The sequence below is a fragment of the Salvelinus alpinus genome, chromosome 3 (assembly GCF_045679555.1).
Source record: "Salvelinus alpinus chromosome 3, SLU_Salpinus.1, whole genome shotgun sequence".
Lineage (NCBI taxonomy): Eukaryota > Metazoa > Chordata > Actinopteri > Salmoniformes > Salmonidae > Salvelinus > Salvelinus alpinus.
Window position 1 is genome coordinate 44,924,610 of NC_092088.1, and position 21,182 is coordinate 44,945,791.

Here is a 21,182-nt window from a genome sequence, read left to right on the forward strand (position 1 = left end):
CGGAAAAGGAGGAGGTCGAAAGGGGGGTGAATGTAACCGTTGTTGATGTGTGCAGAGGGTCCCTGGTTCGCGCCCGGGTCGGGGCGAGGGAATGGACATAAAGTTATACTGTTACACCAATGTAAAAGTGTATTTTTAAAAGAGCTGAGATTTACTTTGAAATACGTCTTTAATTATAGCCTACACACGCTATAGCATTCAACCACAGGCAGCTTGTGGCACGTGAATTGGAGAGAACAAGCTCATTGTAATGTCTGGAGTGGAATTAATGGATTGATATCAAACAGGTGGTTTCCATGTCTTAACCATTCTATTCACTCCATTCCAGCCATTACTATGAGCCCCTCACCAGACTTCTGTGCTTTCAACATACCAGTACTTTTTGTAAACTTTTAAAACAAATGCTGGTATAAATAAATAAAAGAACATAAAATGTTCCATTTATTTTTTGCAAGGTGGTTGCGATGCTGAGAAAAACAGTTGTTCTTCACTAAAGTAAAAAAACAAAACAATATTCAGTAAGTTTAGCATGGCTTTGCATGGGGACTCTTATTTAGAAAAATAAATCCGCGATCGTGCTCTCAGCATAATATCCTGCTGCTAGGAGAACGGTAATCTTATCCGGAGTGACTCGAGTCAAACGCTCTGCCGCTAAACCCCAATCAAACCTCCTCTAGCGACACCCTGTGCTGCAGCCAAGGCAACTAATACTCGCGATATTTTGTCTCGGGGTGTTGAGAGGAGGCGATAGCCAAGTGCGCAACCGGGGAGGAAAGCAGAGAGTAGACTGATGATTTTATTTCACATTTTCAAGGCTGTTTGTCACTGGTAAGGATCCTTTGAAATGCATCCATATTACTGTCTGCCATCAAGTGAATTGCATTGATGGGCCCTAAAGAGGCCTCTTTTAGGGCCCCACACATTCATTAAACTAACCCCTTGTCACTTCCATTATTTGTTCCTATAATGATTATAGTAGCCTACACTGGAGATACAAAGTACAACAGACATAAACTACAATTGGAAAAAGTTTATTAGGGAGAAATCTTGGGTGATGCAGTACTGTATTAGTTAATCACAATCTCTATCACACAACAGAAATTAGCACACCTCACGCTTACTGCATGCATCCTAGGCTAAGCTGCTGGATTTGCAGGGCCTTGACAAAGCTGTCAAAATGTCAAAGTGGCACAGAAACACAGAAAACACAGAAATATAGTAAAAACCATGATGGTAGAAGGATATAGCTAGAGGAACAACTTGTAGCTCTCCTGAATGAGCAGTGGAAACAGCAACATGCTGACACAGAAAAAAAACTAAGTTCAACCCTTCAGTCCTGTTTATTTGTCTCTCCTCGTGGACAAAATATGTTATGCTGCTGCTTCGTGACTGAGCTGGAGACTTGTGTGATTGAACAATATACTATGCCTACTAAATGAATCATAATGGGGAAAAAATAAGAGTACGCATAAATCACAGTTATGGTAGCCTCCTGTGTTCACTGGGAAGTTGAACACAATAGGCTCACGATTGATTTTTTTGTTCATGATTGATTTCTTTGTTTCAAACATACTAACTAATCCCCCCCCCCTCTCTCTCTATCTTGCTTTCTAATTTAAAGAGCCCAATATTGAGCTTTGTGGTTTGTTTTCATAAACTATTTCCTCTTTCATGAATTGAACTCAAGGAAAAGTTGACTGGCTCACAAACCTCTCTAAAAGGTGTATGTTTTTTCTTTATGTAGATTTATATATTGTGCGTGGCCTTTGTCTGCACATCTGGGTCTGTGGGGCATGCTGTTCACAGGTCGTCAGTCTCCCCATCGAAGGGCAGGGCATCCAACTCCATGTGGATGCTGCTGGGCTCACTGCTTCCCACCCAGCCTATAGGAGTACGGTTGAAGGAGGGTCGAGCGCCAATGTCATGCTGGTATACCACAGTTGGTTCAGGCTCCTCATGGGCCACCTCATTGGTGTCTGGCAGTTGGAAGGTCATGAGCTGAGAGGCCTTATCAAAGCCCCCAAATGGTGTAGCACTCCTAAGACAGATAAAGTGATGGGGAACAAAAGAAGATCAGACAAATAAGTTAAATGAATCTTGTATGGCAACTTCTGTAGATGTGCTTCACATACCTGGATGGACAATATAAGAGTCAGAGTTTTACAGGAAATTTTTGGGCACCACTATTTCACACTCATTTCAAAGAAATCCGAGTCGACCAGGCAAGGCATATTTAGGGGACTGTACCTGTTGAAAGACTTGTACTTGTGCAAATCAAGGTGGGCATGGGGGACTGGCATATGATATCTCATGCTGGATGTCAGCTCCTGGTTGCCCTTCATGGCCTTTTCCCACGGTGATATGTATGAGGGAACATAATCATGCCTTTTCTTGGCTTTGTCTAAGGCAACCTCTACTCCATGACTACCTGTAGGAGGAAGACAGTAAGTTCAGAAAACATATTTTCTATGAGATGATATCCAATTTTGATATATTGATTGCACTACAGGCATGGGCATCATTCACCCATTATTTTAGAGGGGGCACGAAGTACATGAGGATGGAGGTGGGGTGTAGGTGGAAGTTGAAGAATTTAACATATTTCAAACACCTGAAATAGATGTATCCTGCAATCTACAGCCATAATCATTATGCCTAATTATATGTAAAAAAAAAAAAATGTATTTTTTTTAAATATGCTTCTCTGCATCTCTGCTAAAATCTAGGTTGAAAGAGATGAGTCTTTTTCAGTACATTTAGTAATTGCTAGCTTTTCTAAAGTCTAGCAACCTTGCCAGCAGGCATGCCAGCTAAGATAGTTAGACAAACTACTCTAACTTGATTGATAGCCTGAAATGGCTTGGTAGCTAGTTATGAAGTTGGGAGATTGGGAACCTATAAACCTATATGGTTCATTGAACAAGCATGGAAAACAGTGTTTAAACCCTTTACAATGAATATATGTGAAGTTATTTGGATTTTTACGAATTATCTTTGAAAAACAGGGTCCTGAAAAAGGGGCGTTTCTTTTTTTGCTGAGTTTAGCTTGATCACATTCATTTACATTAATGTGTACATATTTCTTTGGCCATCAACAGCAGCTAAAATCATCCAGTCAGATTTTTTTATGAATAATTATGATAAAACTGGGCTTAAACATTTTGTTTAGTCATTCATTTAACGGGTCATTTGTAAAATGTCATCATCATATTCATCATCTCCAGCACCAACCCAACATCAACAGATGTGAAAATGGCGCCTTTCTATATTTTATAGTCAAAAAGATAGAGATCATTGGAAACACTTAACTTCCTCTATCTTTTTGACTACAAAACATAGAAACGAGCTATTTTCCCATTTGTTGCTGGTGATGATTAAGTAAAAAAATGTCTAAAACAGGATATATCTGAGGGGGCACGTGCCTTTTTAACCCCCATGGGCATGACACCCCTGACTGCAGGTCCATAGAACTCACTCCAAAATCACTCTGTAGTTTTTCTATGATCATGAGCTAGTTTGAATGGATACTGACCATGACCATGTTCTCCTGGAGCAACATCATCATGATGTACATGTCCCTGGTATCCATGGCGCCCATGCTCATTACCATGCTCATGTCCATGCTCATGATCATGACCATGTTCATTACCATGACCATGCCCATCTTTGCCTGGTTTGGGAGGGGGTACAGGAGGGCCTGATTGCTTGTCCACCATGTGGCCACTAGCATCCAACATCATTGTACCACCCAGGCTGGGGACCAACTTCTGGAAGTTCTCCTGAAATACACACAAGTCTATAAAGAAGAAAACTCACCAGACCGATTGTCATTCTGTGCAGTAGGGGGCCGTTAATTTGCAATTCGTTCGCTTGCTGTTGGCGCAGTGTGTTATAGGGACCACCCACCGGTGGACGACTGCCGATTTCTACATGTAGAATCGGTTTGCAGTCGATTGGCAAATGATGTCCGACACTGTTCAGAGGTGCTAAGTACTCTCGGCTGGCAATCCTACTGGTTGTTGAAATATGCATTGGTAGCCTATCCATTGGATAACTTTTTTACCTCATCCGTTACCGATTTTCACTGCAATTGTTTTATGTTAAAGCTCTTTGGACAGCATTTATATTACATGAATTATACTATAACACTAACGTTTATTATTGTTAAAACAAGTTTATAATTTTGACTTGGATGATTTACCATTTTCTTACCATAGACTCACTGCCGAAGAGGTCAGGGTTGTTCTCGTATATGAACTTCTCCATACGTTTCTGCCTCATCTTGAACATCTTGGAGCCCTTGTTGGTGAAGAGGTGCAGCTCCTCCAGCATGGTGTCCTTGGGAGTCCTGATCTTCATCCCCAGGTCAAACTCTGACGCCTCAGGCTCAAACTCTGCAGATGAGAAATTCATACATTGTCTATTGATTTCTCATATTGATTTCCTATATTATACTGGATGCACATGCTGTATAAGGCTATATTCAATTAAACTTGGTGACTAGGTAAATGAAAAACATCATTCTTCTGGTGCAGCAATTGTTCAAGTTTGAATTCTGGACTCAACAATGTCTGCATTGTGATACAAAAAAAACACTCAACAATGTATCTCACTATGCAGAAAGAACCATATTTTGACTTATTCTGGAAACCCTGGTTACCTGTTTGGTTTGAATTGCTCCCACGGTTTGCTTATCATTGTTTGAATTAATTTTACAGTACTTTAGGTGCATCATTTATCCTTCACCTAGAAAATACATCTGTGTCGATGTGATGTGATCTTTACATCAGAGCAGAAATTACGCTCAGCGCAGATGATTGCGTAGGAGGGGGATGCTCTCAGATTCTTGCTGTCATTACGGTGGAAAATTCATAAATCACTCTGCTCAAAGATGAACTGGCCATTCTTCAACAATGTGGAGAGAAGGAGAGAGAGCAGAGAACAGCTCCTCCCTAAGTCTGGACCTGGCTGAGCATGACTAGCTTTTAACTGAAGCTTTATGAGGTAAGGCCTGAGCCATTTTCATATCTGCGTTATCTCCATTTGTTCTATTCTCAGTACTTATGGTCCATCTGTCAGAAGTCACAGGGTGTTGAAACAGAGAGGATGGGTGAAGGGAGAGATTCTAAAATGCATAACACTGCACAGGGTCCACATCAACTCTAAAGCTACGGTAGCACGTATACGGTGCCTTCATAAAGTATTCACACCCTTGAATTTTTCCACATTTTGTTGTGTTACAACCTGAATTTAAAATGTTGTATCACTGGCCTACACAAATTACCCCATCATGTCAAAGTGAAATTATTGTTTTGAATTTTTTACAAATTAATATAAAATGAAAAGCTGAAATGTCTTGAGTCAATAAGTATTCAACAACATGGTTATGGCAAGCCTAAATAAGTTCAGGATTAAAAATATGCTTAACAAGTCACGTAATAAGTTGCATGGATTCACTCTGTCTAAATAGTCAAAAAGAAACAAAATTAGCTTATTAGCAAATAGCAATTTCTCAAACAAGAATTTTGCAAGGATTGTCTGGTTTGAGTGGGGAGGGGAAAACTGAAAATTAGCGCTTATTGGCAGAGAGGTTTGGCACTCTTTCTTACTGGTCTATTAACTAATTTACCGCTTGCCCACTGGGCACACCATGTCATTTTAACATGGAGAATTTAGTAATATTTGGTAGATACATTGATCAATGAGATTCCAACCCAATTTTTAGCTGCTCAAAAAGACAATCAAAAGTTATTTTGATTCCCATTGTGTTATCACTATGCTTTCAACCATCAAAAAGCACAACCAAATTCCAATGGAAAATCAATGTCTGATTTTTGGTTTAGTTCTCACTGTGCCTTCAACCATTTAAAAGCACACCAAAGTTCAAATGGGAATACAATGTCAGATATCTTGTTTATTTATACAACAACTTAATGTGTTATCACTGTGTTTAATCTAATAGCACAACTAAATGACCTGGACTGCAGTTATTTGACATTACATGGTGCAAGTGAGCAACGCCGTTTGAGATTCTGTGTAGATTATTATAGCAATTGTGAACATTTCCACAGACCTGTGACCCTGAACATGTAGGTTTTCTATGATTACATCAGAAGACATTTACTGTCACTGTCACGTTCCTGACCTGTTTTCTCTTGTTTTGTATGTCTTTATTGGTCAGGGCGTGAGTGTTGGGTGGGCAGTCTATGTTTTCTATTTCTATGTTGGGTTTTGTGTTCGGCCTGGTATGATTCTCAATTAGAGACAGGTGTGTATCGTTTGTCTCTGATTGAGAGTCATACTAAGGCAGCCAGGGTTTCACTGGTGTTTTGTGGGTGTTTGTTCCTGTGTCAGCGTTTGGGCCACACAGGACTGTTACAGGTTAGTCACGTTTGTTGTTTTGTTAATTTGTAGTGTTTGTTGGTTTGCCATTAAAATCATGAATACCTCCTACTCCGCATCTTGGTCCGATCCATGCTCCTCCTCGTCTGAGGAGGAGAACGACATTGACAACTGTTACAGAAACACCCACCATACCATGACCAAGCGGATTGGAGAAGGACGGCAAGAACCAAAGCAATGGAGAGAAGAGGAATGGACTTGGGAGGAGATCCTAGACGGTAAAGGACCCTGGGCACAGCCAGTGGAGTGTCGCCGCCCCAAAGCGGAGCTGGAGGCAGCGAAAGCGGAGAGGCGGCATTATGAGGCGCTTGCAAGGCAGAGTGGCTGGAAACCCGAGAGGCTCACCCAAAAATTTCTTGGGGGGGGGGCTAAAGGGGAGTGTGGCGAAGCCGGGTTGGATACCTGAGCCAACTCCCCGGGCTTACCGTGGAGTGAGAGGGCGTCGTACTGGTCAGACACCGTGTTATGCGGTAAAGCGCACGGTGTCCCCAGTACGCGTGCTTAGCCCAGTGCGGGCTATTCCACCTTGCCGCACTGGGAGGGCTAGGTTGGGCATCGAGCCGGATGTCATGAAGCCGGCCCAACGTATCTGGCCTCCAGTACGTCTCCTCGGGCCGGCGTACATGGCACCAGCCTTACAGGTGGTGTCCCCGGTTCGCCTGCATAGCCCAGTGCGGGCTATTCCACCTCGCCGCACTGGCAGGGCTACAGGGATCATTCAACCTGGTAAGGTTGGAGAGGCTCGGTGCTCAAGAGCGCGTGTCCTCCTTCACGGTCCGGCATATCCGGCGCCACCTTCCCGCCCCAGCCCAGTACCACCAGTGCCTACACCACGCACCAGGCTTCCAGTGCATCTCCAGAGCCCTGTTCCTCCTCCCCGCACTCGCCCTGAGGTGCGTGCCCTCAGCCCGGTACCTCCAGTTCCGGCACCACGCATCAGGCCTATTGTGCGTCTCAGCCGGCCAGAGTCTGCCGTCTGCCCAGCGGTGCCTGAACTGCCCGGCTGCCCAGCGGTGCCTGAACTGCCCGGCTGCCCAACGCCGTCTGAGCCATCCGTCTGCCCAACGCCGTCTGAGCCATCTGTCTGCCAAGCGCCATTAGAGCCATCCGTCTGCCACGAGCCATTAGAGCCATCCGTCTGCCACGAGCCATTAGAGCCGTCCGTCAGTCAGGAGCCGCTAGAGCCGTCCGTCAGTCAGGAGCCGCTAGAGCCGCCAGCCAGTCAGGAGTTGCCAGAGCCGCCAGCCAGTCAGGAGCTGCCAGAGCCGCCAGCCAGTCAGGAGCTGCCAGAGCCGCCAGCCAGTCAGGAGCTGCCAGAGCCGCCAGCCAGTCAGGAGCTGCCAGAGCCGCCAGCCAGTCAGGAGCTGCCAGAGCCGCCAGCCAGTCAGGAGCTGCCAGAGCCGCCAGCCAGTCAGGAGCTGCCAGAGCCGCCAGCCAGTCAGGAGCTGCCAGAGCCGCCAGCCAGTCAGGAGCTGCCAGAGCCGCCAGCCAGTCAGGAGCTGCCAGAGACGCCAGCCAGTCAGGAGCTACCAGAGACGCCAGACAGTCATGAGCTGCCCTACGGTCATGAGCTGCCCTACGTTCATGAGCTGCCCTACGGTCATGAGCTGCCCTCCGGTCATGAGCTGCCCTCCGGTCATGAGCTGCCCTCCGGTCATGAGCTGCCCTCCGGTCATGAGCTGCCCTCCAGTCATGAGCTGCCCTCCAGTCATGAGCTGCCCTCCAGTCATGAGCTGCCCTCCAGTCATGAGCTGCCCTCCAGTCATGAGCTGCCCTCCAGTCATGAGCTGCCACTCAGTCATGAGCTGCCACTCAGTCCGGAGCTGCCACTCAGTCCGGAGCTGCCACTCAGTCCGGAGCTGCCGCCCCTTATCCCGGAGCTGCTGCCCCTTATCCCGGAGCTGCTGCCCCTTATCCCGGAGCTGCTGCCCCTTATCCCGGAGCTGCTGCCCCTTATCCCGGTGCTGGCCCTTATCCCGATGCTGCCCCTTCATTTAGGTGGGTTGAGTTGGAGGGTGGTCATTGGGAGGGGGATACGGAAGCGGGGAGTGACTATGGTGGGGTGGGGACCTCGCCCAGAGCCTGAGCCACCACCGTGGTCAGATGCCCACCCAGACCCTCCCCTAGACTTTGTGCTGGTGCGCCCGGAGTTCGCACCTTAAGGGGGGGGTTATGTCACGTTCCTAACCTGTTTTCTCTTGTTTTGTATGTCTTTATTGGTCAGGGCGTGAGTGTTGGGTGGGCAGTCTATGTTTTCTATTTCTATGTTGGGTTTTGTGTTCGGCCTGGTATGATTCTCAATTAGAGACAGGTGTGTATCGTTTGTCTCTGATTGAGAGTCATACTAAGGCAGCCAGGGTTTCACTGGTGTTTTGTGGGTGTTTGTTTCCTGTGTTAGCGTTTGGGCCACACAGGACTGTTGCAGGTTAGTCACGTTTGTTGTTTTTGTTTATTTGTAGTGTTTGTTGGTTTGCCATTAAAATCATGAATACCTCCTACTCCGCATCTTGGTCCGATCCATGCTCCTCCTCGTCTGAGGAGGAGAACGACATTGACAGCCGTTACAGTCACAGTAACCTCAAAATGTGTCCATTGATGTGTTACTCGTTTTAAGTTTGAATGAATAATATAACATTAGTTGTTTGTAAGGTAGCCTTAATATTAGGCAATTTACTGTCTTACAAATGTAATAGCTTATTGAATTGTATTTGGTTGACAACTACCAAATATCAACATTTAAAGGATATATATCTACTGTTTGGAGAGTTCCATCTGATCCACTGGCATAATCCTATTCTTTAACTTTTATTTTTGGTTGAGATGGAGATGTGAATCAACGTGTTTTCATTAACTCACAATCACTCATTTAAAATCAAGCAAAGCTTGAAACTCTAGGCCTATACTGAGTTTACAAATCATTAGGAACACCTTCCTAATATTGCGTTGCACCCCCTTTCGCCCTCAGAACAGCCTCAATTCATCGGGGCAAGGACTCTACAAGGTGTCAAAAAAAGTCCACGGGGATGCTGGCGCAATATTGACTCCAATTCTTCCCACAGTTGTGTCAAGTTGGCTTGATGTTCTTTGGGTGGTGGACCGTTCTTGATACACACGGGAAAGCGTTGAGTGTGAAACCCAGCAGCGTTGCAGTTCTTGACACAAACCTGTTCTCCTGGCACCTACTACCATACCCTGTTCAAAGGCACTTCAACATTTTGTCTTACCCTTTCACCCTCTGAATGGCACACATACACAATCCATGTCTCAATTGCCTCAAGGCTTAAAAATCATTCTTTAACCTTTCTCTTCCCTTTCATCTACACTAATTGAAGTGGATTTAACAGGTGACATCAATAAGGGATTGTAGCTTTCACCTGGATTCACCTGGTCAGTCTATCATGTTTTAGTTGAATCTGAATTTCAACAATAGCTGTTGGCAACTTCCCAAATGCTGTATTGGCCTAAATAGGATCTTTGATGATATATGATTGATAAAATATGGCTACATTTCATTTGCTCTACAGAACATACTATTTGGAATGACTTCGATAGCAACAGTGAATCTATTAAGTGTAGATTTCTCTACAATCATTCTCACGATAGCACATTGGTAATAGTCAGTGAAACATATCAAAACGATGCAGGGCTGGGCTTTGTGAAACCATGAATGGGAGGCCGAAGATAGATCAACTCTCCTGTTGGAGATGCTGCCCAGCCTATAGTTTTTTTTATAGTGGATATCACGTTGAAGATTTGACAAGGTTTGTCTATGATGAAAATTGGTTACCATGATCGCATAATCCAATGTATTTGCCACGTAGATTCCACGTCCCAAACATTGAAACAATGTTGATTTAACCAGTATGTGCCCAATAGGTGGTGATGTCACCAGGCAGGCTAAAACTCCACCCCACTGAAACAGGCTGAAATTTCAGGGGGTCTTTTCAAACAGCTCTTATACTAAAAGGGCGTTATCATAATTTTCACAATTTCACAGTATTATAACAACCTCATAGTGTGGAAATATATACAGTACCAGTTAAAATTTTGGACACACCTACTCATTCAAGGGTTTTTCTTTATTTTGTAGAACAATAGTGAAGATATCAAAACTATGAAATAACACATATGAAATCATGTAGTAACCAAAAGTGTTAAAGAAGTCAAATTATATTTTAGATTTATATTCTTCAAAGTAGCCACCCTTTGCCTTGATGACAGCTTTGCACATTCCCACATATGCTGAGCACTTGTTGGCTGCTTTTCCTTCACACTGCAGTCCAACTCATCCCAAACCATCTCAGTTGGGTTGAGGTCGGGTGATTGTGGAGGCCAGGTCATCTGATGCAGGACTCCATCACTCTCCTTCTTGGTCAAATATCCCATACACAGCATGGGGGTTTGTTGGGTCATTGTCCTGTTGAAAAAACAATGATAGTCCCACTAAGAGCAAAGCAGATGATGGGATGGCGTACCACTGCAGAATGCTGTGGTAGCTATGCTGGTTAAATGTCCCTTGAATTCTAAATAAATCACAGATAGTGTCACCAGCAAAGCACCCCCACACCATCACACCTCATCCTCCATGCTTTACGGTGGGAACCACACATGCAGAGATCATCCGTTCACCTACTCTGCATCTCACAAAGACACGGCGGTTGGAACCAAAAATCTCAAATTTGGACTCATCAGACCAAAGGACAGATTTCCACCAGTCTAATGTCCATTGCTCGTGTTTCTTGGACCAAGCAAGTCTCTTCTTATTATTGGTGTCCTTTAGTAGTGGTTTCTTTGCAGCAGTTTGTCCATGAAGGCCAGATTCACGCAGTCTCCTCTGAACAGTTGATGTTGAGATGTGGCTGTTACTTAAACTCTGTGAAGCATTTATTTGGGCTGCAATTTCTGAGGCTGGAAACTCTAATGAACTTATCCTTTTTCCATTGGTGGTCCTCATGAGAGCTAGTTTCACCATATCGCTTGATATTTTTTGCGACTGCACTTGAAGAAACTTTCAAAGTTCTTGACATTTTCCTTATTGACTGACCTTCATGTCTAAAAGTAATGATGGACTGTCGTTTCTCTTTGCTTATTTGAGCTGTTCTTGCCATAATATGGACTTGGTCTTATACCAAATAGGGCTTTCTTCTGTATACCACCCCTACCTTGTCACAACACAACTGATTGGCTCAAACAAATTAAAAAGGAAAGAAATTCTGCAAATTAACTTTAACACACCTGTTAATTGAAATTGTTACTTTCCAAGTAACTATTTCATGAAGCTGGTTGAGAGAATGCCAAGAGTGTGCAAAGCTGTCATCAAGGCAAAGGGTGGCTACTTTAAAAAATCTCAAATCTCAAATATATTTTGATTAGTTTAACACTTTTGGTTACTACATGATTCCATATGTGTTATTTCATAGTTTTGATGTCTTCACTGTTATTCTACAATGTAGAAAATTGTACACATAAAGAAAACCCCTGGAATTAGTAGGTGTGTCCAAACTTTTGACTGGTACTGTATAAAACACAGAACAATCACATTTTTGACTGCACTCAACCTTTAATAATTTGGTGGATTTAATAATTTACCATTCCTGTTTGTTTTCATGCCAATAACATTTGCTGTTCAAAAAGGACAATACTTGTGTTTCAATGACTGTTGCTGCATTTTGTAATCCTGAACTATCCCTTTAAAAGCCAACACTAGTTACGTCATTCAAAGATGATTTCTGTCTATGTATGTTATAAGTTATAACAGACGTGGAGGGGAATGCGTTTGAACACTGGTCAGCTTGGAGCAGCATGCAGTGCCACATTGTGTTAAAACACAGCTTTCTGCTTAGGCCTTAATGTTATATCTGTCAGGACACTTGACACAAAAAGTGTAAGAGCAGCACAAATACACTTAACTGATGTCAAAGGAGACCTCCTACATTTACTTTTTTACCACTTAATGGGTGGAGGGGAAAACACCTGTCATCATTTTCATAAAAATGCATTATGCCATCGCCTGAAGTATGGATCCTGTGACTCAACAGCTGAGAGGGAGGGGAGGGTAAACCATTACTGCAATGACTGTAAAGGACAGATTGTAATTGTGCTGTGGAATCTAGGAGATACATGTTTGTGTGTGTGACAGGGCGCTAGTCATTAGGACATGTTAAGTGCAAACATGTGGAGGAGCTTCTCTGACAAGTGCACAGAGATCTTGACAAAGTCCCCCAATGAACAAAATAATTAGGTTATAAATAACTTCTCTTTCCATTCTCTGTGATGTGACCCAAAAAAACTGTCAACAGTGGATCCAGTCTCTTGGACCAGCTGCTGGCCCGTAGGGAGACCAGGCCTCCCTGAGAGTTCTCACCTTCGGAAAGTGTCTTCCTGCCTGCCCTCTATGTTTACCAGTTAGTACAGTATGTTACTCTCCATAATGCCATAGGCTAATATTGATCAATGTTACTGAGCAGAATTGAATGTATGGTACTGTATGGTCTCTCACATAGTTTTGAAGATATCCCTATAATCTTTTGTTAAAGATATGCAAGAAATATAGAAATATAGCAATAAGGCACGAGAGGTGTGTGGTATATGGCCAATATACCACGGCTAAGGACTGTTATTATGCACGACACAACACGGAGTGCCTGGATACAGCCCTTAGCCGTGGTATATTGGCCATATACCACAAACCCCAGAGGTGCCTTATTGCTATTATAAACTTGTTACCAATGTAATTAGAGCAGTAAAAATAAAGGTTTTGTCATACCCGTGGTATGTGGTCTGATATGCCACGGCTGTCAGCCAATCAGCATTCAGGGTTCGAACCACCCAGTTTATAATTTTGTACATATAATGTATTGTGTTTTTGAGCTCACATGTTTGTGCCTTACCATCTTGAGTGACATGTGACAGGTCAGTGATGATCTTAGAGGGCTTTTTCCTCTTGTTAGGAGGGGCAGGTCTTCCATGAGGCATAACTGCAGACTGAGAACACAAGTAAACAGGAATAGTTTTACACTCAATAGTTTAAAAAAAACTACTTGTGGAAAGGAGACAGAGAGAGGAGATAGGAGTCCCTCTAGTGATAGTCTCTAACCATTGCACCATTTAAAGACCAACCAACCACCAACCCTGCTTGGGACCGACACTTATGAGGCCATGCAGACTAGATGCAGACTGCACCTTGCTCATTGTTCAAAGTGCACGCCAATGGCTTCAGAGTCCTAACATTCCCATAACCAACGGCTTCAGAGTGCTAACATTCCCATAACCAACAGATGTCTGTCCAAGAGGAAACATATAGACCACTGTAGGTTTCAGTTCTGTTTGGTCTGAAAACTCAAGACATGAGATAGGTTTAACACATACAGTATATAGGCCTACGGTGGGTGCAGTAAACACATTCCTCTGCATGAGGCAATTAGAACAAACTACCAAGACTTTCAGATCAATCCAATTTTCAGTAAACAGATCGATACAATTTGATGGATAAGATGAACATGGCTGTAATCATAGAAATCTGCCACAGGAACTCTGTAGTCTAGGTTGCTAGTTTACTATAGAATACTATAGTACTTACTTTAGAATTCTGAAGTAAATTGTCACATACTGGAGAATACTATATACACACTGTAGTATCCCTCGACCATGTGTAGTACTTACTATAGAATTGTGTATTATACTGTAGAATACTATAGTAAATAATACAGTATACTACAGAGCAGAAAAACACTGCAGTAAATACTACAGTAATGTCCTCAAAAATACTACAGTTCACAAAAACAGTCATTACTATAGTATTTAATTTGCATATTCCCTTCCCCCATGTTCCAATTTGTGCCACTCATGAGAGAGAACCCTACATGCCAAGCATAGACCATATATTGTGATCCCTATAGGTTATAGAAAAGAGTAGAAGTGCTGAAATATCTGTTCAGACCTCAGACCTACCTAGCTACAGTGCCTTCCGGAAAGTATTCATACCACTTGACTTTTTACAAATTATGTTACAGCCTTATTCTAAAATGGATTAAATAAATAATAATGCTCATCAATCTACACACAATACCTCATAATGACAAAGCAAAAACAGGTTTTAATATTTTTTTGCTAATTTATAACAAATTAAAAACAGAAATACCTTATTCACATATGTATTCAGACCCTTTGCTATGAGACTCAAAATTGAGCTCAGGTGCATCCTGTTTCCATTGTTCATCCTTGAGATGTTTCTACAATTTGATTGGAGTCCACCTGTCGTAAATTCAATTGATTGGACATGATTTGGAAAGGCACACACCTGTCTATATATGGTCCCACAGTTGACAGAGCATGTCAGAGCAAAAACCAAGCCATGAGGTCGAAGGAATTGTCCGTAGAGCTCCGAGACAGGATTGTGTCGAGGCACAGATCTGGGGAAGGGTATCAAAAAATGTCTGCAACATTGAAAGTCCCCAAGAACACAGTGGCCTCCATTATTCTTAAATGGAAGAAGTTTGAAACCACCAAGACTCTTCCTAGAGCTGGCCGCCCAGCCAAACTGAGAAGTCGGGAGAGAAGAGCCTTGGTCAGGGAGGTGACCAAGAACCCGATGGTCACTCTGGCAGAGCTCTAGAGTTCCTTTGTGGATATGGGAGAACCTTACAGAAGGACAACCATCTCTGCAGCACTCCACCAATTAGACCTTTAAGGTAGAGTGGCCAGACGGAAGCCACTCCTCAGTAAAAGACACATGACAGCCGTGCTTGGAGTTTGCCAAAAGGCACCTAAAGACTCTCAGACCATGAGAAACAAGATTCTCTGGTCTGATGAAACCAAGATTGAACTCTTTGGCCTTGAGAGGATCTGCAGAGAAGAATAAGAGAAACTCCCCAAATACAGGTGTGCCAACCTTGTAGCGTCATACCCAAGAAGACTCGAGGCTGTAATCTCTGTCAAAGGTGCTTCAACAAAGTACTGAGTAAAGGGTCTGAATATTTATGTAAATAAGATATTTCCGTTTTTTTTTTTTTATACAAATGAGCAAAAAATTCTCAAAATATGTTTTTGCTTTGTCATTATGGGGTATTGTGTGTAGATTGATGAGGGGGGAAAAAAACGATTTAATCAATTTTAGAATAAGCCTGTAAGGTATCAGCATTATGAAAAAGTCAATGGGTCTGAATACTTTCCGAAGGCACTGTACCTACAGTAGCTACAGGTTATTGAAAATGAGCTCTTTGTGTATTTTGTCCAGTAGGTTTCCTCAAGGAGAAAGCCCCCACTGCTATGTCAAAGATAATAAAACAAAAACACTACAGTAAATACTACAGTCTGCAAAAACACCACAGTAATGACTATAGTATGTACTACCATTTTTCTACAGTATTTATACTATAGTAAACTGTAAATACTACAGTATACTGCAGTCATGTACGGCAACACAACAGTAAATACTACAGTATTTAGTCCGCAAAAACCCTACAACAGTGAATACTGCTGTAAAGTCGGCAAAAACACTACAGTGAATACTATAGTATTTATACCATAGTATACTATAGCATTTTTTCATGTGGGTAAGCTCCATGCCACCTAGCATGTTAATGTCTTACAGATCCCTTTCTATATGCTGTAGTTCTATACTGTAGTTCTCCTTTGAGCCATACTGTCCTGCACGTCCTGAGAGTCTGCAGCTTCTTTAAGACCCTGTCAATGGCAAACTTCGCATCACATCGACTGACTGTAACCCAATCCACCAGAGCTATTTTTAACCGCCATTTTCAGCCAAGACCTTTTATCGACGAGTAGTGGCGTCAGTGGACTATCAGATGTGTGAGACGCAATGGACATTCATATACAAACACATACACACTGGCACAATTGTGAAGAGAACGATCGAATTTTCCTAAAAGTCGAATTAAGATGTTGAGAGGTGAGAGGTTGGGGGGATTAGAGAAAGTATTGTGGGGGTGGACTTTACAGATGTACATCAACTGTAAAATGATCACAACCTCAGGTCCCACCCTCCCCCTCCAGGCTTTGCATACCATATAAAATGTGCAGTTGGACAGAAGGGAGCGGTCAGCACATTCCCTCAGAGCCTCCCTGCGTCTTTAAGACATGGGTCAATTCTAAAAACAATCAAGGAACTTCAAGACCACTTCACCATGCCTTCCTCAAAAGCACTTTATATCCCTTAAATTGCAATAACGCTTTCCTCATTGAGTCAACATCTTCAACCATTAATTCAATTCTCAAGTACATCTTCAACCATTAATTCAATTCTCAAGTGCAGTTATTTGTATCCTAAGTGAATGCTATAGGTGAAGCTATTGCCGAATTTGATTTACTTTCCAGGTTGCCGTTGACGGTCAAGTCCTGCATGCAATTGGTCAATAAAATCCAGCTGATGGAATGATCCACTCACCCAGTTTTTGTAATCCTTCTGTTCAGAGGTCTATTAATACCATTAGGAGATGAAGGCTTCAGGTTAATCTCAGTCAGAAGTTTACAAATCACAGGGTGCCTCTGACCTATGGTTGGATTCAGATCCCAGGGAGTGCGAAATCCACCCAGAGCTTGGATGGTAGATCTTTGAGGGGGGGCTGCGGGGGCGGTGGTGGCGAGGGGAGGTTGGGGGAAAAAGTCAAAGTGGAGGGTGGGGGGTGGCGGCCGAAACTTCTTTGCACGGCATAAAGTGCTGATGGGGATATCAAGAGAGCAATATCATTATTGCAGATGGTCTGGGGGGCCTATATATAGAACCGGAGAAGGGCGAGGGGTGGGGGGGTCTTAACTTATAAGATAGACTCAAAGGAGGGAGGAGTGTCTGGGGGTGTGTTTTGGGGGTGAGGTAATTGGTTTGCCCCTTTTCCCCTTCATTAATTAACTTCAACCTTTGAATAGATTGTCACTTTTCTGTCAGGCAGGGGCGCCCTTGCTGTTGTGTGGTATTCATGGTCATATAGCTGCCTACACCAAAGTGGGTGCTGATTTGTTGGCTCAGACACATCCACAGCTCTCTCCATTGCTTAAAGGGATACTTCAGGATTTTGGCAATGAATCCCTTTATATACTTCCCCAGAGTCAGATGAACTTGTGGATACCATTTTTATATCTCTGCATGAAATTTGAAGGAAGTTGCTAGTGTTGCTAGTGCAATTACACTAACTAGTATTAGTATAATTGCTAACTAGCGTTAGCGCAATGACTGGAAGTATATGGTAACTGCTAGCATGCTAGTAGATACCATAGGCTAACGCTAAACTACCTCGAACTTCCTTCATGCTGGATGCAGAGACATGTCCATGAGTTTATCTAACTCTGGGGAAGTTGATTAAGGGCCTCATTGCTAAAATCCGCAATGATCCTTTGAAAACAATCCTTAATATACAGTACCAGTCAAAAGTTTGGACACACCTACTCATTCAAGGGTTTTTCTTTATTTTTACTATTTTCTACATTGTAGAATAATGTTGATGACATCAAAACTAGGAAATAATATATGGAATGTAGTATCCAAAAAAGTGTTAAACAAATCAAAATATATTTTAGATTTTAGATTCTTCAAAGTAGCCTTGATGACAGCTTCGCACACTCTTGGCATTCTCTCAACCAGCTTCATGAAGTAGTCACCTGGAATGCATTTTAATTAACAGGTGTGCCTTTTTAAAAGTTAATTTGTGGAATTTCTTTCCTTCTTAATGCCTTTGAGCCAATCAGTTGTGTTGTGACAAGGTAGGGTTAGTATACAGAAGATAGCCCTACTTGGTAAAACACCAAGTCCATACTATGGCATGAACAGCTCAAATAAGCAAAGAGAAACGACAGTCCGTCATTACTTTTAGACATGAAGGTCAGTCAATCAGGAACATTTCAAGACCTTTGAAAGTTTAAGGGCTATTTGACCAAGAAGGAGAGTGACGGAGTGCTGCATCAGATGACCTGGCCTCCACAGTCACTCGACCTCAACCCAATTGAGATGGTTTGGGATGAGTTGGACCGCAGAGTGCAGGAAAAGCAGCCAACAATTGCTCAGCATATGTGGGAACTCATTCAAGAATTTTGGAAAAGCATTCCAGTTGAAGCTGATTGAGAAAATGCCAAGAGTGTGCAAAACTGTCATCAAGGTAAAGGGTGGCTACTTTGAAGAATCTAAAATATATTTTAATTTGTTTAACACTTTTTTGGTTACTTGTGACAGTATCCCCTCCCAGGTGTTTTCGGCTCCAGCTGCAGGATGCCAACCACAGGGACGATCCCGGGGATCCGGAGCGGACAGGTCGCCAGAAACCTGACGAACAGGCTGAGGAGTGAACCTGATGAGAAGGCTGAGACCTCCCCGGTTGCCTCGGCTGAGGCACGGGAACCTGTTCACCCAGCTTCGGCATGGGAGCCCATCGAACCCGCTGAGGCATGGGAGCCTACAAACCACCTGAGGCCTCCCAGGTAGCTCCGGCTCCAACACCTGGACCCGACATCACACCGAACACAAACACAAGCAAAAAACAATCCCTGATGCTTCCCTTTGATGAGTTGTCATTCTGTAACGATGTACGCTGAAAGTCGGGAAGCAAGTTCAGGGAGTGAAAACATTTAATAAATTAAAGAACAAAACAAGATACACGAACAGTGCACCGACATAGAACAGAAACAGAAACAATGATGACTGGGGAAGATACCAAAGGAAGTGGCATAAACTCAGCAAAAAAAGAAACGTCCTCTCACTGTCAACTGCGTTTATTTTCAGCCAACTTAACATGTGCAAATATTTGTATGAACATAACAAGATTCAACAACTGAGACATAAACTGAACAAGATCCACAGACATGTGACTAACAGAAATGGAGTAATGTGTCCCTGAACAAAGAGGGGGTCAAAATCAAAAGTAATAGTCAGTATCTGGTGTGGCCACCAGCTGCATTAAGTACTGAAGTGCATCTCCTCCTCATGGACTGAACCAAATTTGCCAGTTCTTGCTGAGAGATGTTACCCCACTCTTCCACCAAGGCACCTGCAAGTTCCCGGACATTTCTGGGGGGAATGGCCCTAGCCCTCACCCTCCGATCCAACAGGTCCCAGACATGCTCAATGGCATTGAGATCCAGGCTCTTCGCTGGCCATGGCAGAACACTGACATTCCTGTCTTGCAGGAAATCACGCACAGAACAAGCAGTATGGCTGGTGGCATTGTCATGCTGGAGGGTCATGTCAGGATGAGCCTGTAGGAAGGGTACCACATGAGGGAGGAGGATGACTTCCCTGTAATGCACAGCGTTGAGATTGCCTGCAATGACAACAAGCTCAGTCCGATGATGCTGTGACCCATCGCTCCAGACCATGACGGACCCTCCACCTCCAAATCGATCCCGCTCCAGAGTACAGGCCTCGGTGTAACGCTCATACCTTCGACGATAAACGCGAATCTGACCATCACCCCTGGTGAGACAAAACCGCAACTTGTCAGTGAAGAGCACTTTTTGCCAGTCCTGTCTGGTCCAGCGACGGTGGGTTTGGCCCATAGGCGACGTTGTTGCAGGTGATGTCTGGTGAGGACCTGCCTTACAACAGGCCTACAAGCCCTCAGTCCAGCCTCTCTCAGCCTATTGCGGACAGTCTGAGCACTGATGGAGGGATTGTGCATTCCTGGTGTAATTCGGGCAGTTGTTGCCATCCTGTACCTGTCCCGCAGGTGTGATGTTCGGATGTACCGATCCTGTGCAGGTGTTGTTACACGTGGTCTGCCACTGCGAGGACAATCAGATGTCTGTCCTGTCTCCCTGTAGCGCTGTCTTAGGCTTCTCACAGTACGGACATTGCAATTTATTGCCCTGGCCACATCTTCAGTCCTCATGCCTCCTTGCAGCATGCCTAAGGCACGTTCACGCAGATGACCAGGGACCCTGGTCATCTTTCTTTTGGTGTTTTTCAGAGTCAGTAGAAAGGCCTCTTTAGTGTCCTACGTTTTCATAACTGTGACCTTAATTGCCTACCGTCTGTATGCTTTTAGTGTCTTGACGACCGTTCCACGGGTGCATGTTCATGAATTGTTTATGGTTCATTGAACAAGCATGGGAAACAGTGTTTAAACCCTTTACAATGAAGATATGTGAAGTTATTTGGATTTTTATGAACAATCTTTGAAAGACAGGGTCCTGAAAAAGGGACGTTTCTTTTTTTTTTGCTGAGTTTATATAGGGCAGGTAATCAAGGAGGTGATGGAGTCCAGGTGAGTGTCATTATGCGCCTAACGCTGGTGACAGGTGTGCGCCCTAACGAGCAGCCTGGTGACCTAGAGGCCGGAGAGGGCGCACACGTGACATTACTACATGATTCCATGTGTTATTTCATAGTTTTGATGTCTTCCACTATTATTCTACATTGTAGAAAGTAGTAAAAATAAAGAAAAACCCTTGAATGAGTAGGTGTGTCCAAACTTTTGACTGGTACTGTATGTGCCTGTTGGTGTTATTGGATCCATATGTTAGACTAGGGTGTGATGTTTTGTAAATTGGTTACATTACATACTCACAGATCATTTCAAGTTATCCCATTTAAAAGCATGTCTGTGCAAATCTGTGCTCTGCATTATCGTGAAAGCGATGGTCATGTAGCTTACTGTAGGAAAAATTGTAAGTAGACAAAGCCAAGAGTGCCATCATCCCCCACATTCTTATTCTCACTTTGTGATGATTCATTTTGCGGTCATCTCTCTCGTCCCTGAGTCATCACCTAGAAGAGAGGAAAGAAGCGAGGAAAATGAACCATTTACACCTTGCCAGGTCAACAGTGACACAGGAGG

General features: G+C 43.5%; 1 protein-coding gene across 2 annotated transcripts; it reads right to left on the bottom strand.

Annotated features, from left to right (window-relative positions):
* Nucleotides 1–1,015: 1,015 nt before the first annotated feature.
* LOC139570793 (myozenin-1-like) lies at nucleotides 1,016–17,094 on the bottom strand. Of its 2 annotated transcripts, none has more exons than XM_071392980.1 (6): nucleotides 16,808–17,094; nucleotides 13,293–13,386; nucleotides 4,213–4,394; nucleotides 3,533–3,779; nucleotides 2,248–2,428; nucleotides 1,016–2,038 (listed from the first exon to the last, which is right to left on the bottom strand). In XM_071392980.1, the coding sequence occupies exons 2-6, from the start codon at nucleotides 13,375–13,377 to the stop codon at nucleotides 1,801–1,803; spliced, it is 933 nt and encodes a 310-aa protein (XP_071249081.1). In that variant the 5' UTR covers nucleotides 13,378–13,386; nucleotides 16,808–17,094; the 3' UTR covers nucleotides 1,016–1,800. The 2 variants fall into 2 exon arrangements, with proteins under 2 accessions (XP_071249081.1, XP_071249082.1); XM_071392981.1 differs by having other exon boundaries at nucleotides 3,650–3,779; nucleotides 16,808–16,945.
* Between the last annotated feature and the right edge of the window lie 4,088 nt (nucleotides 17,095–21,182).

Coding starts and splice junctions, on each gene's coding strand:
- LOC139570793 (XM_071392980.1), bottom strand. CDS start 13,377: ATGCCTCATGGAAGACCTGCCCCTCCTAACAAGAGGAAAAAGCCCTCT. Junction 4,395..13,292: donor GTCACATGTCACTCAAGATG/GTAAGGCACAAA, acceptor TCTCATCTGCAG/AGTTTGAGCCTGAGGCGTCA. Junction 2,429..3,532: donor TCCAGGAGAACATGGTCATG/GTCAGTATCCAT, acceptor TTCCTCCTACAG/GTAGTCATGGAGTAGAGGTT.